The 17,256-nt window shown below is 42.9% G+C and overlaps 2 protein-coding genes across 3 annotated transcripts; one reads left to right on the forward strand and one right to left on the reverse strand.

Annotated features, from left to right (window-relative positions):
* Positions 1-101: 101 nt before the first annotated feature.
* On the reverse strand, positions 102-10,545 carry actl6a (actin-like 6A). 2 transcript variants are annotated; one of them, XM_084921122.1, is made up of 14 exons: positions 10,348-10,545; positions 6,468-6,544; positions 5,634-5,808; positions 3,583-3,683; positions 3,267-3,364; positions 3,040-3,134; positions 2,187-2,293; positions 1,936-2,025; positions 1,801-1,862; positions 1,534-1,648; positions 1,299-1,379; positions 1,075-1,170; positions 829-915; positions 102-743 (listed from the first exon to the last, which is right to left on the reverse strand). In XM_084921122.1, the coding sequence occupies exons 1-14, from the start codon at positions 10,370-10,372 to the stop codon at positions 663-665; spliced, it is 1,290 nt and encodes a 429-aa protein (XP_084777248.1). In that variant the 5' UTR covers positions 10,373-10,545; the 3' UTR covers positions 102-662. The 2 variants fall into 2 exon arrangements, with proteins under 2 accessions (XP_084777248.1, XP_084777247.1); XM_084921121.1 differs by lacking the exon at positions 10,348-10,545 and having other exon boundaries at positions 6,468-10,341.
* Positions 10,509-14,167, forward strand: aldh7a1 (aldehyde dehydrogenase 7 family, member A1). The gene is made up of 2 exons (XM_084921120.1): positions 10,509-10,630; positions 12,066-14,167. Exon 2 carries the CDS (start codon positions 12,071-12,073, stop codon positions 13,697-13,699), a length of 1,629 nt encoding a protein of 542 aa, XP_084777246.1. The 5' UTR covers positions 10,509-10,630; positions 12,066-12,070; the 3' UTR covers positions 13,700-14,167.
* The last annotated feature ends 3,089 nt before the right edge of the window (positions 14,168-17,256 follow it).

The following is a 17,256-nucleotide window of genomic DNA, read 5'->3' on the forward strand; positions in this document are numbered from 1 at the left end:
CCGCTCTCTCTGTTTGGCCCCGACTCCAGTGTTCTTTACGCTCCTGTATGAAAACCCTCAGAACTGAACCAGTGGGCTATTGAGACTACAGCACTCAGGTAATCATTAAAAAAAACAAAACTTTATTTGTAAAAGACCACATGAAGCCAATGACAAGCAAGACTGAAAATTAAATACAGATTTGAGTTAATACCAGTAAGCACAGGTAGGAACGGACTGGCCTTTACCTGTGACGACTTGACCTGCTACACAGGAAGAAAAAAAAAAGGTTCATGAACGAGACGATATTCACATCAAACTAACAGGTTGTTTTTCCAAATACATCCTAATCATCCCAAGTTTACCACATCAGCATTCTGCACAAATCATTTTGGCTTCTGTACTCTGTCGTTTTGATCAGAAACTTGACTTTTTGATTCAAGATCCCCACCAACAACTTACAGATAAGGCAACCGGCCGACTTTCAGGGAGCTCTGAGGAGCTGAAATTGCAGATGTTTGTTTTCTACAGCAAATCCCAGACAGGTGTATGGACAAACTCTGTTTTAAAAACAAGTCGTACAAAAATAAAACAGCGAGGTGTTCCTGAGTCTGGGTCAGAGGGGGGAACCATTCACGAAGTTGAACTTGCAGTGAAAAAGACGATGAGGATCGGGGGTCAAATCAAGGGCACTTCCTGTCCACGCACTGCTTTCCTCCCTCCTCATACTCCTGTTTGGAGATCCACATCTGCTGGAAGGTTCCCTGGAGGAAAATGTTTAAAAGACTCTGAAAACACTTTAGTGCCGTTAATGTGGTACAGACATGAAGTCGTTTTGTGTGTCCTTACCAGAGATGCCAGGATGGAGCCTCCTATCCAGGCGCTGAACCGGCGCTCCACTGTAGTGCTGTTTGCTATCAGCTTCAACCTCATACTCTGCAAAAGCACACGATTAAAGAGCTCTCACAAAATGATGAACAAAATGTAGCAAATTTAAAATGGAAAGACAAACATTGCAGTACATCACTGACTAAAGCTAAAGATAGTACTGATAAAAACGTATTTAGTGACATGCTGGCACTGGCTGATACTCACCGGAGGGGTTTTCTGGGAGAGTTCTCTGTTCAGTCGGTCAGTGAAGCCCTGAATGAGCGTGTTTCCACCAGTCACCACCACACTGCCATACAGACCCTTGGATAACAGTCACAGGTCAGTAAATGGGGTTGTAGGGTTTAGGCACAGATACGAAGCACAAAAACTACTCAGATTACATAAAACGGTGTTTCTGAAAAGAAAATCCAGTTTAACGAGGTGCTTACAGGCCGGATGTCGATGTCGCACATTCCCACACTTGTTGTCACAACGTGGCCAACTCCTAGCATGGTGTTCCCAGACAGTCCCTAAAAGTGATCAAACAAAAATGTTACATTCATAAATAAAAACATTTGACCACCTCTATAAACTTTAGAGCAAAAAACTGCTTCAAATTCAGAGCAATATACATTTAGTCACCAGCGCCGTTCATTCATCCGGCACCTGCTGAGTAAAACTCACCTTAGCATTGGACGGGTCAAACAGCCCCTCTGGGATCTTCAGCCTCTCTGCTCCAAAGTCACAGTTGTAGCCATTGGGCAGCTCGTAGTGCACTGTGGGCATCTGGGCAGCAACCCTGATGAACAAAAGAAAAAGGGGGGAAAGTACTGAAATGTATCATATTGATCTATGTGTGAGTAAACATCTCTGGTTCTAATATGACTCTTTTTCTAGTACAGCGTTAGAGTGAATCTGTTAAACTGAAGTATAGGATCAAACCACTCTCACTGTTCATCATATGGAGAGTCTGACACCTGCAGCACTGATGCCTGGAAGTCCTGGATTACACACTGGAAGAAAAAGACACACGTTCATTACCAAACATGTAATCATTATTACTGTGCTGCCGAGTTTGCTGCTTACATTACACATGTAGTTGTGCCAAGAGCGGGTGACTTGAGGTAGTTTCTCCTTTTTCTTCCAACTGGCTTGGGCTCCCTCCCGCACTGGATCCTGTATGGACAAACCCCCCCACTGTGGTTAGACTCATCGCAATAAGGGCTTGAACCCAGTAATGTGGCAATGATGTGTAGAAAAGCCATGCGTGGTAAATGTTGAGCAAAGTTAATCATTTAACATTCATCAAATGAAACAATCACTTCCACAGATCGTACCTTCGATGCAATCATGTAGGGAGGGATTATCTCCACATTTAGCTCCTGAAACAGCTCCCTGCACTGCATGCTCATGAAGTCTCCAGCCAGGGGCGACTTGACGATGCCTGTTGAGAGAGAAAGAAAAACATGCAACTTCAATCACACGGCAACTTTGTAGGCACCATAACACATATCATTTAAAAGCACTCAAAGACCGTAATGTGACTTCAGTAACACCCCGTTTATCATTTTCTACAAAGACTGCACAGTAACAGTGACCCTGAATGGATCACTCCCATTCCTGCTGGATTTTGTCCTCAGCATAATTAATAAATCGGTCTTATTAACTAATGAATAAAACCTGACTTTGCTTTTCTATTTGTCAGATATCCTGTTCTTCATTTATGTTTAGAAAGACAGTAAACAAAAAAGGCCACAGAAAATTTTTGTGGATGTAGTGAAAGAGGACATGCAGAGTGCTGCTGTGACAGAAAACAATGCTGCTTAGGAAAACGTTAGATGGACACATGATCCGCTGCAGCAATCCCTGAAGGAAGGAGCCCAAAGGAGGAGGAGGGCAAGTACTTGACCAATCAGAAACGTTCACAGTAAATCCTGCTCCCAGTCTCACGATACCTTTGCAAAATAATCTCCCACAGTTCAAAAATATGCGTGTTATGTTAACGGTCCATCCATCAGCCCTGCGACAGGCAGGTAACTTGTCCAAGGTGTACCCGCCTTCTGCGCTACGGCAGCTGGGATTGGCTCATCACAGTAAGCTGAGCTCTTCTGGTCAAACTGCAGTCCCTTTATGATTTAATGATGTGAGCAACACACTTTATTTTTAGTGTATGTTACAATAGCTTCTCACCTTGCTGCAGAACATAGCCATCGTGCACTGGAATTGCAGTGGTGTGTGTTGCACCACTGTCTAGAACCAGGCCTGTAGACCGCCCATTGGCAAAGCTTGTATGTTTAAAGTTAAAGAAATATGCGGTTTAAAGTCCAGCAGATGGCATGAAATTTCATCAGAGCTGTCTGTGATGATTAACTGAACGCGCTGCTTTAGTGTGGATGACGTGAAACAGTAAAGGATACGCAGAGAGCACGGCTGACTTGCAAAGGAAGAAGGCAGGAATGTTGTAATGCTCAAACATCAGCTCTGTTAGTTTCTCTCTCTTTGCTCGTGTGTTCCACTGCAAACACAGAACAGAAGTTAGCCCACTTACAACAAATCACTGTCAGATACACAGATACCTGCAGATGGTGATGAGGGCAAGGACAGGAAACACACTCTTCACCTGGCGCTGAGCTCAAATAGCTCAGATGTTACCATCAATGTGTCACATATTTATTTTTAAACAGAGCAGCAAATCAAACCGCTTAATTTTTTGAGACTCAAAAGTTAACTCACCGACGCCTCTGACATGAGCACGGGGTGCAGGCTGGGTTCAGACTTGAAGTGCATCTTGTACGTGTGATCCAGAATAGCCTGGAAACTGTCCCAGTCCTCAACTAGAGGCAGAGTTAAGAGAAAACAAATGAAGGGCCGGGTAACTGCCAAATACCTCTGAAATCTTTTTTTTATGTCACCGTACCTACATTAAAACATATGACAAAGCAATCACTTGTGCATAGAATAAGGTAGCCAAAACCATTTACATTTCATATGAAGAGCTGCAGCTTTTTGTTAACATTTACTACTTTAAATTAAAAGACGTGAACATCAATCGTGGCTCATGAGTTGGGAGTTCGTCTTGTAATTGGAAGGTTGCCGGTTCGAGCCCCGGCTTGGACAGTCTCCGTCGTTGTGTCCTTGGGCAAGACACTTCACCCGTTGTCAGAGGGCCCGGTGGCGCCAGTGTCCGGCAGCCTCGCCTCTGTCAGTGCTCCCCAGGGTGGCTGTGGCTACAACGTAGCTGCCATCACCAGTGTGTGAATGTGTGTGTGAATGGGTGGATGACTGGATGTATAAAGCGCTTTGGGGTCCTTAGGGACTAAGTAAAGCGCTATACAAATACAGGCCATTTACCATCTACCATAAGCAAATAACAGCAACGTTGTCATGGTAAGGCTTTGCAGGCTCTGTGGATACAGACCTCAAAAAGCCCCTTCATCAACACCATCATGTGTGTTGGGTCAGATGGTGGAGAAATTGGAGCAATTATAATTTTTTTTAGATAATAATTTGAGCACCAGGCACCATTTTTCCAGGTTAGCCCTCTAAGGGAGACTCTGGTCCCACTGTGCTCTTCTGCTGCAATTAAGATTTGTGTCACACTCATCTCTAAATAGCCTGAGAAACTCCAGTGGACCAGATTCTGATGAGCATCAGCGGCTAGGTCAGTGCACTGGGGCACTTGCCATCGCTAATACTTTGGGTAAATGCTTTAAAAAGTGTCAACACCATCAGTGGATCACTTAATCGCAATCACTTAATACTTTAACTGGCAAAAGCCATTTATTATCTGTGAATCAAGCCACTACAAACAAACATGGGCATTACAATTTTTAGTTGTCCAACAGTCCAAAACCCAAATATAGAAGCAAACTGCTGCGATGTTAGAGCCTGAAATGGCTTAGTTAAATGAATTATATGAAAAAAAAAAAAAGAGTAACTTTATGTCACTTCTGATACTAATAAATGTTCAAGTAAGTAAATCTGAAAACTAAGTAAAGGGCATTTAGGGCAAATGAATAATTGTTTCACCCAAAGAACAATCAAAAGATCAGTCGATGACGTGAACAACCATAAACTGCAAATATCTGAAATTTCTAAAAAAGGAAAGAAAACTGTTCAGCTGACCAGAACATAAAAACGAACCTCTAAAGCTTAGTCCGCTCCAGCATACAAACACCATCGCAGAAGAGCCAAATCACCAATTTAGTCTTTTTTAAACCAGTTTAGTTCATTTACGGCCCTGCTGCTCACTGGGGAACCAGACCAACAGCAGCAGCAACAGCCCTGGTTGGTGACCGTTAAACTGAAATCCAAAGTTTTTCAAAATACGCCCAAACACAGTTTGGGTTATTCTGCATATGCCCCGTTATGACACAGACACTGCAGTAAACCACCGATTGCAGAGGGCTTGGCTTCCATCAGGAGAACACTGCACACCACAGCTGATGCTGACGAGCTGCCTCGAGCTTCAAATAATCTCATTAATATTCATGATGCGCTCCAGTCATATATATTCATATATACGTCAGCCAGGGTTTGACGAGCTCGCCAATGAAGTCGTTGTCAGACCAAAACAGACTAATTATTGATTTGGATCAAGCAGGCCAGATTATACACATTCACATTTGCATCAGAGATCAAAACCTGCTCCGTGTTTTCCAACAGCTCTTCTTCCCATTTATTTAAATCCTTTTTTAGAACATACATATGAAAAGATCAAGGCCAGTCTTTTATGTACGGGTGGAAAAAGTCATATTCTCCAATCACTTGGACTAAACGCTTACTCATGCCATTCTTGAGCGGAGACATGACCTCCATGTTCTCTCTGGGTACCCTCAGCTGATTGGTATCAATATAGTAGGTGGTGCCGCTCTGCTTGCCCTTGTCACCGTCAGTCTCCATGGGTGTGCTGCCATCCTCTCTGTCAAGAGTCACACCTATTACTGTGGGAAAGTCCGCCTGAAATGGGACAAAAAAAACAAAACACACCAAATTACAGGTTAAGGCTGTTTGCAAGAGCCTGATTTCGGACCAGCATAACAACAGAAATTCACAAAAACTCCTTTCACAAAGTTAGTCATCCTCCTTTGCAGTGAGTGAATGAATTGACATTTATGTGAAACACTGAGGTGCCATAATGTGATGCAATCCCTCCTGAATTATGAAGACAAACAGTTGGGAAATTTTCAAAAGTACCTGATTTGAATCTGGCCGTTTTTGACCAGTTTATTGTGCAAAAACTGTATTTACAGTGTCTAGCTAAATGCTGAGAGGATTTTCAGGAGAAGAGGGTTATGTCAAAAGCAGAAAGGAAAAACAATTTTAAATGGTAAAATTTGTGCTTGCATATAATCTGCTGATAGGCGATTAGTGTCCATCTGTAATGTCTTACATTTATTCACACAAGATTCATTTTATCCCTCAGGACTTGCACATAAACCAGAGGAAACAGAAAAAGGAAGTATTCTGGAATAATCTGAACTCAATTTATGCCTCCTGCCTCCAAGGTGACTCCAACCCTGATTTCTCATCATTGCCGTTCCCCCAGAGGGATGTTGAAGATGCACAGAGGAAGAAAAGACACGTTGTTAATAAGGTCATTCGAGTGATCCACTTACCTTGGGACAGTCTTCTCCTGCGTAGCCAGCTCTTACAGAATAAGAGCCAATGTCGAACACCAATGCTCCCACCTCATCTGCAGAAATAAGGGAAGGGCTGTGATTGAACATTTTTCGAATGAAGTTATGCACAAAATATGGGGGAACATTTTATTCCTGTAATTTGTACACAATGCGGGCAAAAGTATTGGGCTACACATCTTAATCTTTGAGTTCATGCATTTTCACTGCCACAGGTTTATAACATCAAGCTCCCAGCCATGCAGCCTTCACAAAATCTGTAAAAAAAACATGGGTCTTTGTAAAGAACTTATTGAATTCAAATGTGGCGATTCAACAACAGTTCATGAAATTTCTTCCCTCGTAGATATTCAATAAGTCAACTGCAAGTGGTTTTACTGCAAACTAGCAGAGCAGGGTTGGTAAGTGCTGAGGTGCACACTGCATAAAAGTCACCAAAGCTTTACTGACTCAACAACTGAAGAGCCCCAAACCTCCTCTTAGATTAACATCAGCACAAACACTGTGCTTCATGGCACTGGCGTAATGTGTAGGTCCAGTATTTTTTGTCCATATAGTGTGTGTGTGTGTGTGTGTGTGTGTGTGTGTGTGTGTGTGTGTAACACATCTTACACCTTATAAGATTCAATAACGTTCTGCAGTTTCAGTTTGGGCACTAAAATGAAAAACCATATTCTTTGGACTGGAAATGTTTATTTTCAATTATTATAGAGTAGAAAATAAGCATTCCCAGTCCTCACCATCACACAGAGGTTTAAACTGATATATGTGCTACTTAAACCGAAAAACAACACATTAAAGATTTGTCAGAAAGAACTAAACTGGCTGTTCCAGCACTTAATAAATTACATTATGTCAAGAAATACATGTTTCAACTGCTGCTTTTTATTAGAGGTAGGAATCACCTGACAAACCCACGATACAATATTTTCACAATATTTCACTCACGATATGATATTATTGTGATTTTTAACAGTTTGTAAGATGCTGCTATCAGTCTGTGATTGAATGGGGTCACGCTGTTTACACACCATATGCTTCTGAGAATACAGGTACCAACAGGACTTTATATGTAACTATTACACTTGCACGCAGTAACCTTCCTGTTCCATAGCAATTATAACAAGAATACAACTGGCAGCCGGTTGAGTCGAGTCCCTTCGAGCTGTGTTCACTGATAAAGCCCTATTTCAACTGATGGAAACATGGTAGGACTTATTCTGCATTTATAAATTAGACAGCAAATTATTTGAGACGTTCAACAATCTCTCCCAGAGTGATTGCAGTCAATGCACATCAGACTGCAACTGTTTGCAGAAAGGTTGCCACCAACAAGGTGAGATGCGCCTCCTTATTGATAGTATTCCCAGAATATTTTAATTTATTTAATAAAAAATTTATATTTAGTGTCACTGGATCAATACAATATCCCCACGCAAAACATCGCAATACTATGCTGTATCAATCTTAAATAATCATTAACCTCCTAAGACCCGAACTCTTCCACGGCATGCATTTTTGATTTCTCTTTGATATTTGAGCTGATTGGGATCCAATGAATGTAAAAACAAAGAATTACCAGAATTTTTTTTTACCTGATTTTTTGTTTCTAAGAAAAATGAGAGCCACATATGAGGATATTCGTTTAAAATTTCGACAGAACAGTAGCAGTATAATGTCCTCATGAGTGGATTTCAGGCCCTTGTAGAGCAAAATTGAGTATTTTGGTCTAAATAACCCAAAATGTGATGTCTTCATATGTGGACGCCAGGTCCTAAGAGGTTAAATAAATTGAAGCTATCTATAAAGTGAGGTATCAAATACAAATTATATTACTTATATGTGTATATGCGTGCATGTGCGTTGTTTGTTGTTGCTTCTGTTCTTTTCTCCTCCCTCACCCAGGCAGCTGTCCCCACCTGTATGAAGACTGCCACCATCATCCCAGTCCCCAAGAGCTCTGCTTCACAGGTCTAAATGACTATCAGCCAGTAGCCGTCACGCCGATCGTCACGAAATGCTTTGAGAGGCTGATTATGGCCCACATCAAAGCCACCATCAGAGTCACTTCAGACCCACACCAGTAGGCCTACTGGAAGAATCGATCCACAGAAGATGCCATCTCTTCTGTAGTTCACACCACCCTCACCCACCTGGAGCAGGAGAATTCCTACGTCTGTTTGCTCTTCGTGGACTTCTTCTCCGCTTTCAATACAATTATCCCGCAGACACTTGTTGACAAATTACTGACCCTGGGACTGAGCTCCTCTCTTTGTAACTGGGTCTTGGACTTCCTGACCAACAGACCGCAGTCTGTGAGGATCCACAACGTCTCCTCATCTTCCAGAGTCCTCAGCACTGGCTCCCCTCAGGGCTGTGTGCTAAGTCCCCTCCTGTTCACGCTGCTTACATATGACTGCTCACCCATCCATCCAGGCTGTGATATTATAAAGTTTGCGGACGACACAGCTGTGGTTGGTTGCATCACAAACAATGATGAGACCAGCTACAGGAAGGAGATGGAACACTTGGAGGACTTTTGCAGGAAAAACAATCTCTGCTTAAATGAGAAGAAGACAAAGGAGATGATTGTGGATTTCAGGAGGGGAAGACACACACCCCTGCACGTTGGAGGATCTGCAGTCGAACTAGTACCCAGCTACAAGTACCTGGGTACGTACCTGGATAGCAACCTCACCTGGAAAAAAAAACACTTCCAGCCTGATCAGGAAGGCTCACCAGAGCCTCTACTTCCTGAGGAGGTTGAAGCGTGCGGGAATGGAGAGCTCAGTCCTCATCTCCTTCTACAGTGTTCTGTGCTCTGGCATCAACGTGTGGCACAGAAACTGCACTGTGGCAGAGAGGAAAGCTCTACAGAGGGTGGTGAAGGCTGCACAGAGAGTTGTCGGAGGCAGCCTCCCAACCGTCACAGACATATACACCTCCAGATGCAGGAAGAGGGCCACCTGTATCATGAAGGACCCCACTCACCCAGCACATACATTCTTTGTCCCCTCAGGCAGGAGGCTGAGGAGCATTAAATGCAAAACCACCAGACTGAGAAACAGCTTCACTCCAGAAGCTGTGAGACTTCTTAGTGCATAATGGACAAGAACTGTTATTGTAGCACCTTAACCACTACTGACACTTATTGACACTGTCACTTTATCAATGCTGGTCATCATGCCCTTTGCTGCTAAAGTATTTATTTACACCTATATTTATACCCACACATACTGGTACTCAGCTTGTTGCACTCTACTTATAATATTATTTATTGTATTGTCTTATTAGCTCCTTGAATCCTTTCTAAGCATCTTACTATAAGCCGCATGCATCACTGATACTAATGAAAAGGTCTATTCGGTACCTACACGTTTATAACAACTGACACCGGCTACCCGGAGGAACTATGAAGTTATTCTCTGTAAAACACAGGAACGACAGGAAGGGTCATCAGTATGTCTTTGCAGGGTCTTTGTATTGGGTTTATCGCGATGAGAGCCTCGGTATCGTCATAACTACCGTTATTTTTACCGTTACATAACATAAACGGTATTTGTTCGTGAGCTCGGCAAGCCCATTTTCATTCATTTCCTTGCTAGCTAGACGACACCGGCTGAGTGACTTGTATAACACTTCAAGTCTGCACGACTAAGCACCTGTGATGTCTACATATTTGAACAGCCCTAAACGTATGACAATTAAAATGGACACAAGACTATATCGCTGACCAACTACGAAGCAGAACTTTAGCATAGCTAGCATAACGAGCTAACTAGCTACAAAGCTGGCTAGCTCCAACCAGGGACAACGTGGACGACAGTTGTGTATAAAATCAGCATATTATCATACTCACCACCTCCGTACACTCCACCACTCATCCTCTAAGTTATAACGACAGTAACTTTAACAATATATGTTATTACAGGAGAAACACAACCACAAAGCGATTAATCACAACAAAGGAAATCTGCTAGCATGCGTCAGTCCAACAAAGCGGGCTCCACAGTGCTTCGAGACAGCTGTCCAATCAGAGAGCAGCAATTCTCAGTACTTCCGTTTCCACGGTGATAGTCGGAAGTGACTGCGAGTACTTCCATGCTTTGGAGTGGACGTGGCCTTGAGGATTTCATATCGACGTGAGTTAAAACTCGTTATAAGTGTCTCAAATGTAACTTTAAAGATTAAAAACCGATGCACGGATTGTACACGTGCAGCCTTGATGAGTACACGCTGGTGTTGGTGAATGAAAAGTGGAGGACCTTGAGTCACGGTCAAGGTTAGACTCAAAACATTGACTCTGTTCTAAGCGAGCATGTCCACGCTGAAAAAGCAGCAGCGCTGTTGTACGGACACGCTTATATTAGAATATCGGAAATGCAATCCTTAGATTACACGTTATGCGTCATCATTGTCCAGCTTCTGCAGCTCAATCCAAGTTTTCCAGCCTCGTGGTTGTCCGGTGTTGGGTTAATTGCGCAAGCGCACGGTGGAAATGGTTAAGGAACAGTAGCAGAGTAGCCTCAGGAAAGGTGTTTATATAACTGTGCCTCTTCTCGATTTCTAATTACTAAAATACACTTTTTATGTAATATGTAGGTTCATACATGTCGCAATAGTGATGTTTACCATGTTATTAATTCAAAGTTAATATGAATATATCTTTGAAAGTTTTATCCTTTTATGGGTTACTTATGAGGCCCAGTTGGCTGTTGTTTGTTAACAACCTGCAATATTAGACCAAGACAGTAACACTGGTTGTGCGATAACAAGCATGTATTTTTGTTATTGATTAATTTAAATCAATTTGCTTTTTTTTTTTTCATCCATAAAACATCAGAAAATTGGAGATAGCGCTGTTGTTTCAAGGTGGTATCATCAAAATGTTCCTTTGGCTAATAATGACACATCAACAAGATTATGTTTACTTTTTAAAGAGTATGAAACTTAGCACTTGTTAATTTTTTTTGCCTTAATGTTAGCTATAGGTTAATTGGTTAATTTATAGATTAATTAATGAATTGAATTAGTTATAGTAACAAAGTCAACACAGTCTCGTGGGTTACACATTCACCTAACAGAGTCTCTCGGAGACTTCGTCAGAAAGGCCACTCTTTACAAAAATCTGACAGCCAGCGCTGCCTGCTGTGGTGACCCTTTGTGAATACAGGGAGCAGCTGAAGGTCGCTTCGTTGATAATAACGTCTTGCATTACAAGACCTACATTATGTGCACATTTTTATTTTTGTGGAAAGTTATGAAAAATAGCTCATTTTATTAGATCTAAATATTTAAAGCCAAATGTTAAATGTTGCAGTGAAGCTGGCGGCTCATCACCCTGTAGGGGAAAAATATCAAACCTTTTTGGGTCTTTTCAGCCTTTCAAATGTAGTTTAGGTTTTTTGCTGCCTTTATATAACTTTAAGCTCCATCGTTGTATGGAGCATTTAAGACATCTCTTTTAGGTCTAGAATGTAGTTTTCATTACTTTTTTTCACTTTAAACTGAAATGTCAATAATTATTTATGAATTCTCTTTAGTGCAAAATTAATTTTTAACTTTGCTTCCTTCCAGCACTCATGCAGCGCTGCCCCACACTGACCTTTGCTCGGTACAGCAGGCTCCTCTTAAGAAGTAAATTTCCACTTGTCCAGTGCCAGCAGTCGGCAGCTATGTCAAGTCTCCTGATCAACCAGCCCAAATACGCGTGGCTCAAAGAGCTGGGTTTGTCTGAGGACAACCCAGGTGTTTACAACGGTAGCTGGGGAGGTAGTGGGGAGGTTATCACGTCATACTGCCCTGCCAACAATGAGCCGATTGCCAGAGTTACCCAGGCTACTTTGGCGGAGTATGAAGAGACTGTTCAGAAGACGAAGGAGGCTTGGAAGTTGTGGGCAGACATTCCCGCTCCTAAAAGAGGGGAGATTGTGAGACAGATTGGGGATGCATTGAGAAAAAAGATTAAAGTACTTGGAAGTCTGGTGTCACTGGAAATGGGCAAAATCTATGTTGAGGGAGTTGGTGAAGTTCAGGAGTACGTTGACGTCTGTGATTATGCAGTTGGTCTGTCTAGAATGATCGGCGGGCCCATCCTGCCTTCAGAGAGACCGGGTCACGCCCTCATCGAACAGTGGAACCCAGTCGGCCTGGTCGGCATTATCACCGCCTTCAACTTCCCCGTAGCTGTCTACGGCTGGAACAACGCCATCGCTCTGACCTGCGGCAACGTCTGCCTCTGGAAAGGAGCTCCGACCACTCCTCTCACAAGTGTTGCAGTTACCAAGATCGTGGCTGAGGTGCTGGACCAGAACAATCTCCCCGGCGCCATCTGCTCCATGACCTGTGGCGGAGCAGATATCGGCACGGCCATGGCAAAGGATGAGCGTGTGGATCTGTTGTCCTTTACTGGCAGCACTTATGTTGGCAAGATGGTGGCCATGATGGTGCAAGAAAGGTTTGGGCGCAAGCTGCTGGAGCTCGGTGGCAACAACGCCATTATCGTGTTTGAAGATGCTGACCTGAATCTCGTGGTGCCCTCTGCCGTCTTCGCTTCCGTCGGAACCGCTGGCCAGCGCTGCACCACAACCAGGAGGTTGATGCTGCACGAGAGCGTTCATGACACAGTGGTTGAAAGGCTCGCCAAGGCCTATAAACAAGTCCGCATCGGAGACCCCTGGGACCCCAGCACCCTCTATGGTCCTCTGCACACCAAGCAAGCTGTCGAGCAGTACCTGGCTGCCATCGAGCAGGCAAAGCAGCAGGGCGGCACTGTGGTCTGTGGAGGAAAGGTGATGGACCGTCCTGGAAATTATGTGGAGCCCACCATCATTACAGGACTGGCTCATGATGCCTCTATTGTCCACACCGAAACCTTTGTTCCCATCCTGTATGTCCTCAAGTTCAAGACAGAGGAGGAGGCGTTTGCCTGGAACAATGAGGTCAAGCAGGGTCTGTCCAGCAGCATCTTTACCAAAGATCTAGGCCGGGTTTTCCGTTGGCTTGGCCCCAGAGGGTCAGATTGTGGCATCGTAAATGTCAACATTCCCACGAGCGGAGCAGAGATCGGAGGAGCTTTTGGTGGGGAGAAACATACAGGCGGTGGAAGAGAGTCAGGCAGTGATTCATGGAAGCAGTACATGAGGCGCTCGACATGCACAATCAATTACAGCAAGGATCTTCCTCTGGCCCAGGGAATCAAGTTTGAGTGAGCCAGCCGGCTTTAAGCGTCGATGAGCCCGGAGGACAACACTAAATAGTTTGAATGGCCAACTGAAATGCATGGTAATGCATTTGCATTCAGAAAGGTCAGCTTGTGTTTAGATCTGTCTCAGCCACATAGGATAACTGTAAATGTATGAATGTAGTTTAAAAATATTCTGGATTTAAAACAGTTTCAGGAGTTTTTGTTCAAGGTTAAATTTTCCCCCAAATGTGTGCATTTTTCTACAAGCACTTAATGAAGTTTGGCTGATCGATTACAATCGTTACATTTTGGAAGAAAAACTAGACAAAGTTGTAAATGTGTCGATCGTTGCAGTTCACCATTAACAGAAATGTTGCATACTCAACACTGGCTGTTTTGCACCCAGTTAACACATGAATATACTGTAATTTCTATAATACACAGTACTTTCCAGGCAACCAAACGACAATAAAAGGCAATGGGTTGACATGTGTACTGTCTGTGGATATTTCGTATTTTAATGCTTTCACTGAGAGAACCCAAGTGCAATAGCCAGTAAAATTTGGATCATGAACATTGGTACAATATCTTCTTCTTTAAACAAATAATGTGTGCGGTAATAATTTCCATGTTCGACATGCACTGACAAGGAAGTTACTCCCGTGACTTGGGCCTGTCCTGGAACACAGACGCTCAGATTTGGATGGGGGGGGGTTAGAGGCCAGGGCCCTATTTCAGGAAGCCGGTTTAGTGCAAACTCTGAGTAAGTACACCCTGAGTGAACGAAAACTCTGGGTTTTCGGTTTCACAAAGCGAGTTTAGATTAATTCTGAGTGAGTTACTATGACGACACACTCCGTGAAGCTAACCTGCCCCCTAGCAGGTTTACTTCAACTAACCCTGACTTTCTCCGCCTCTTTGTCGGAAACCTGACTGTAGGAAGTGTCAGACATGGCGTGCCCCTTCCTTGAAGAGCCAGTAGATGTTGAAGCCCAAATTCTCCGCAGAGCTCTCCGCCGGGAGAGAGTGATTAGAGCGCGTTTGGACATTTTATCATTTCCTGATGATTTTCTGTGTGAACGTTACCGTTTTTCAGCACAATCTATAATTTATTTGAATAACATCCTCAGGCCTAATATTGCTCATGTGACACATCGCAGACATTCTCTCAGTTCTGTACATATTATTTGTATTGCACTTCGTTTTTTTGCAAACGGGAGCTTTCTGTATAATATTGGTGACACTGAGCACGTTTCCAAGGCTGCCGTCTGTCGGGCCGTCAGGAATGTTACAGTTGCACTGAAACGTCTCCTGCACTCGTTTGTGGTGTTCCCCGGTCACAGACCCACAAGATTTATCAAAGAGGGATTCCACAAAATTGCAGGTATCAGGATGAATAAAACTTAATTCATGATGTGGTGATACTTGAACTACTACTTAAATTTTACATTTATTTTCAGGGTTCCCAGGCGTGATTGGCTGTATAGATGGCACTCACATTCCAATCATTGCTCCTTCAGTAAATGAAGGAGACTATGTGAACAGGAAGTCTTTCCACAGCATTAATGTACAGGTACATAGTTCCCTGTAGCATTTCAAACTAACAAATTATTTCATTATAGTAATGGATGCTAATTTGTGTTCTCTGCACTGTGAAGATCATATGTGATGCTGCCAACATTATCACAAATGTGGAAGCCAAGTGGCCAGGCTCTTTTCATGACTCACGAATTTTCCGTGAATGTACACTGAGCACAAAATTTGGACATGGTGAGTTGAAAATACTTTAAAATATATAAAGACCAATTGCTACAGGGACATTTGAACTGAAGTGTATCCTTCTGTCTTAGGAGAGTTCACTGGCTACTTGCTTGGTGATAGGGGGTATCCATGTTTACCCTATTTGCTTACCCCTTACCCTGACCCTGAACCGGGCCCACAGCAGCGATATAATCTGGCTCATTGCAGGACAAGAGCCAGAGTTGAAATGACTATCGGAATGCTTAAGGCCCGGTTCCAGTGCCTTCAAAGACTCAGGGTCACCCCAGAAAGGGCATGTGACATTATTGTGGCATGTGTGATTCTTCACAACATTGCCACAATTAGAGGGGAACACTGTCCTTCTGAACCAAACATCAGCAGTGATCCAAACCATGAACATCCTGACCCTCCCACGGACATACAAGATGGAAGAGCAGTCAGAGACACCATATGTCACAATCATTTCCTTTGACCCATCACCTCAACATGTTGAAAGAAGAATAAACAGATTTTTTGTTCAACTGGCTTTATTGGTCGCCTGTATTTCCTGTACACAAAGTATTAATAAGTATATTATTATGTTGTTCAAACACTGAAATAATTCGTCCATCTCTGACCACTTCACCCACCCTTAACTGATGTTCCAGCAGTAAAATCTCAATCTTGGTCTTTTGGATCTGCTGCTTGAAGTGTTCCATTTCCAAGTCGCATTTTTTTATTTTCTTGATCAAATAGGTCTTGTACAGCTGCTTTACAGGGAGCTATTGAAACACAGAAAATAGCATTGACATTCATAGTACATGCCTACTTAGGTTGGTTGTAAATCAGTGCTGAACATCTTACTGAGGAAAGGTTTGTTGGAGAAGTGGCTGGACCCTCTTCCTCTTCATTTCCATCATCACTCTGTTAGAGACATAGAAAGTCCATGGTTTTATTATAGTACCACATTTTATTCAATTGTTATATTTTCCATTGTAAGATGTAAACCTCATAAAGTGTCTCTGTTGCTTCCTCCTCTGTAACAGCTGTCAATGTTTCTTCATTATTTTCCTGTAGTAAAGAAATTAACAACATTGCTGTTCTACTGTAAACTCATATAATCTGTGGAGTATTAAGAGTACTCACAACTGCATGTTGGTCTGGCTCAACAGGAGGCTGAACCAGATGCAGTACACCATCACCATCAACTGATAGAATATGAGGTTTATACAGGTCACTTATAACTTACAAGGGACCAGATGGCAATTAACAAACATATACCAATCACCTTACACTTCATTGTCATTATGCTCTCAAAGACAACCAAGACTGAGGGAAGGCAAAATCAGTAGGGAAATAACTTCACTACAAAGTAATTCATTATGGTAAAGAGTTTATCAAATGAATGAGTAGCACTGCAAAGGTGACTGTGAAGAAAGGATGTATGCACATCATGTATTATTTTGAATTTACCTCTTATGTAGGCACTTGTGTCTTGCGGGGTTATTGACTCAGAGGATGTCCCCGCAGAGATGCCTTCAGCCACAGGGCGCCCACTGTATTGGCTGAGGGCCAACTGCTCAGCCTCTGTGAGTGGTGGTGGTGGAGGACCCCCACCTGTTTTTCGGGCCTCCGCTTTTTTTCTGTTGGCTATAACGGGTCACATTTGAGCATACAGAGTAAGCAAATATGTACTTGTAATGTGCTCAGATAATTTCAATAAGTGCTTACAGAAAGAAAATTAATGTAGCCTCTAACTGCAATTGATTTACATAGGACAAACAGACCAAGCACTATGGCTCATAATACAATTACACCTTACCTGTTTGGACTATATTTTTA

Source organism: Perissodus microlepis, chromosome 23, assembly GCF_051167445.1.
Source record: "Perissodus microlepis isolate ML-2025 ecotype Zambia chromosome 23, ASM5116744v1, whole genome shotgun sequence".
In the NCBI taxonomy this organism is placed as follows: domain Eukaryota; kingdom Metazoa; phylum Chordata; class Actinopteri; order Cichliformes; family Cichlidae; genus Perissodus; species Perissodus microlepis.

Bases quoted from the DNA above. Each gene is read 5' to 3' on its own strand.
- aldh7a1 (XM_084921120.1), top strand. From the start codon at position 12,071: ATGCAGCGCTGCCCCACACTGACCTTTGCTCGGTACAGCAGGCTCCTC.
- actl6a (XM_084921121.1), bottom strand. From the start codon at position 6,578: ATGTTCAATCACAGCCCTTCCCTTATTTCTGCAGATGAGGTGGGAGCA. The intron at 1,649-1,800 runs GTGAGAGTGGTT...TTTGTTCATCAG, and splicing joins GACTCTCCATATGATGAACA to GGTTGCTGCCCAGATGCCCA. The intron at 1,171-1,298 runs GTAAGCACCTCG...CTGTTATCCAAG, and splicing joins GCGACATCGACATCCGGCCT to GGTCTGTATGGCAGTGTGGT.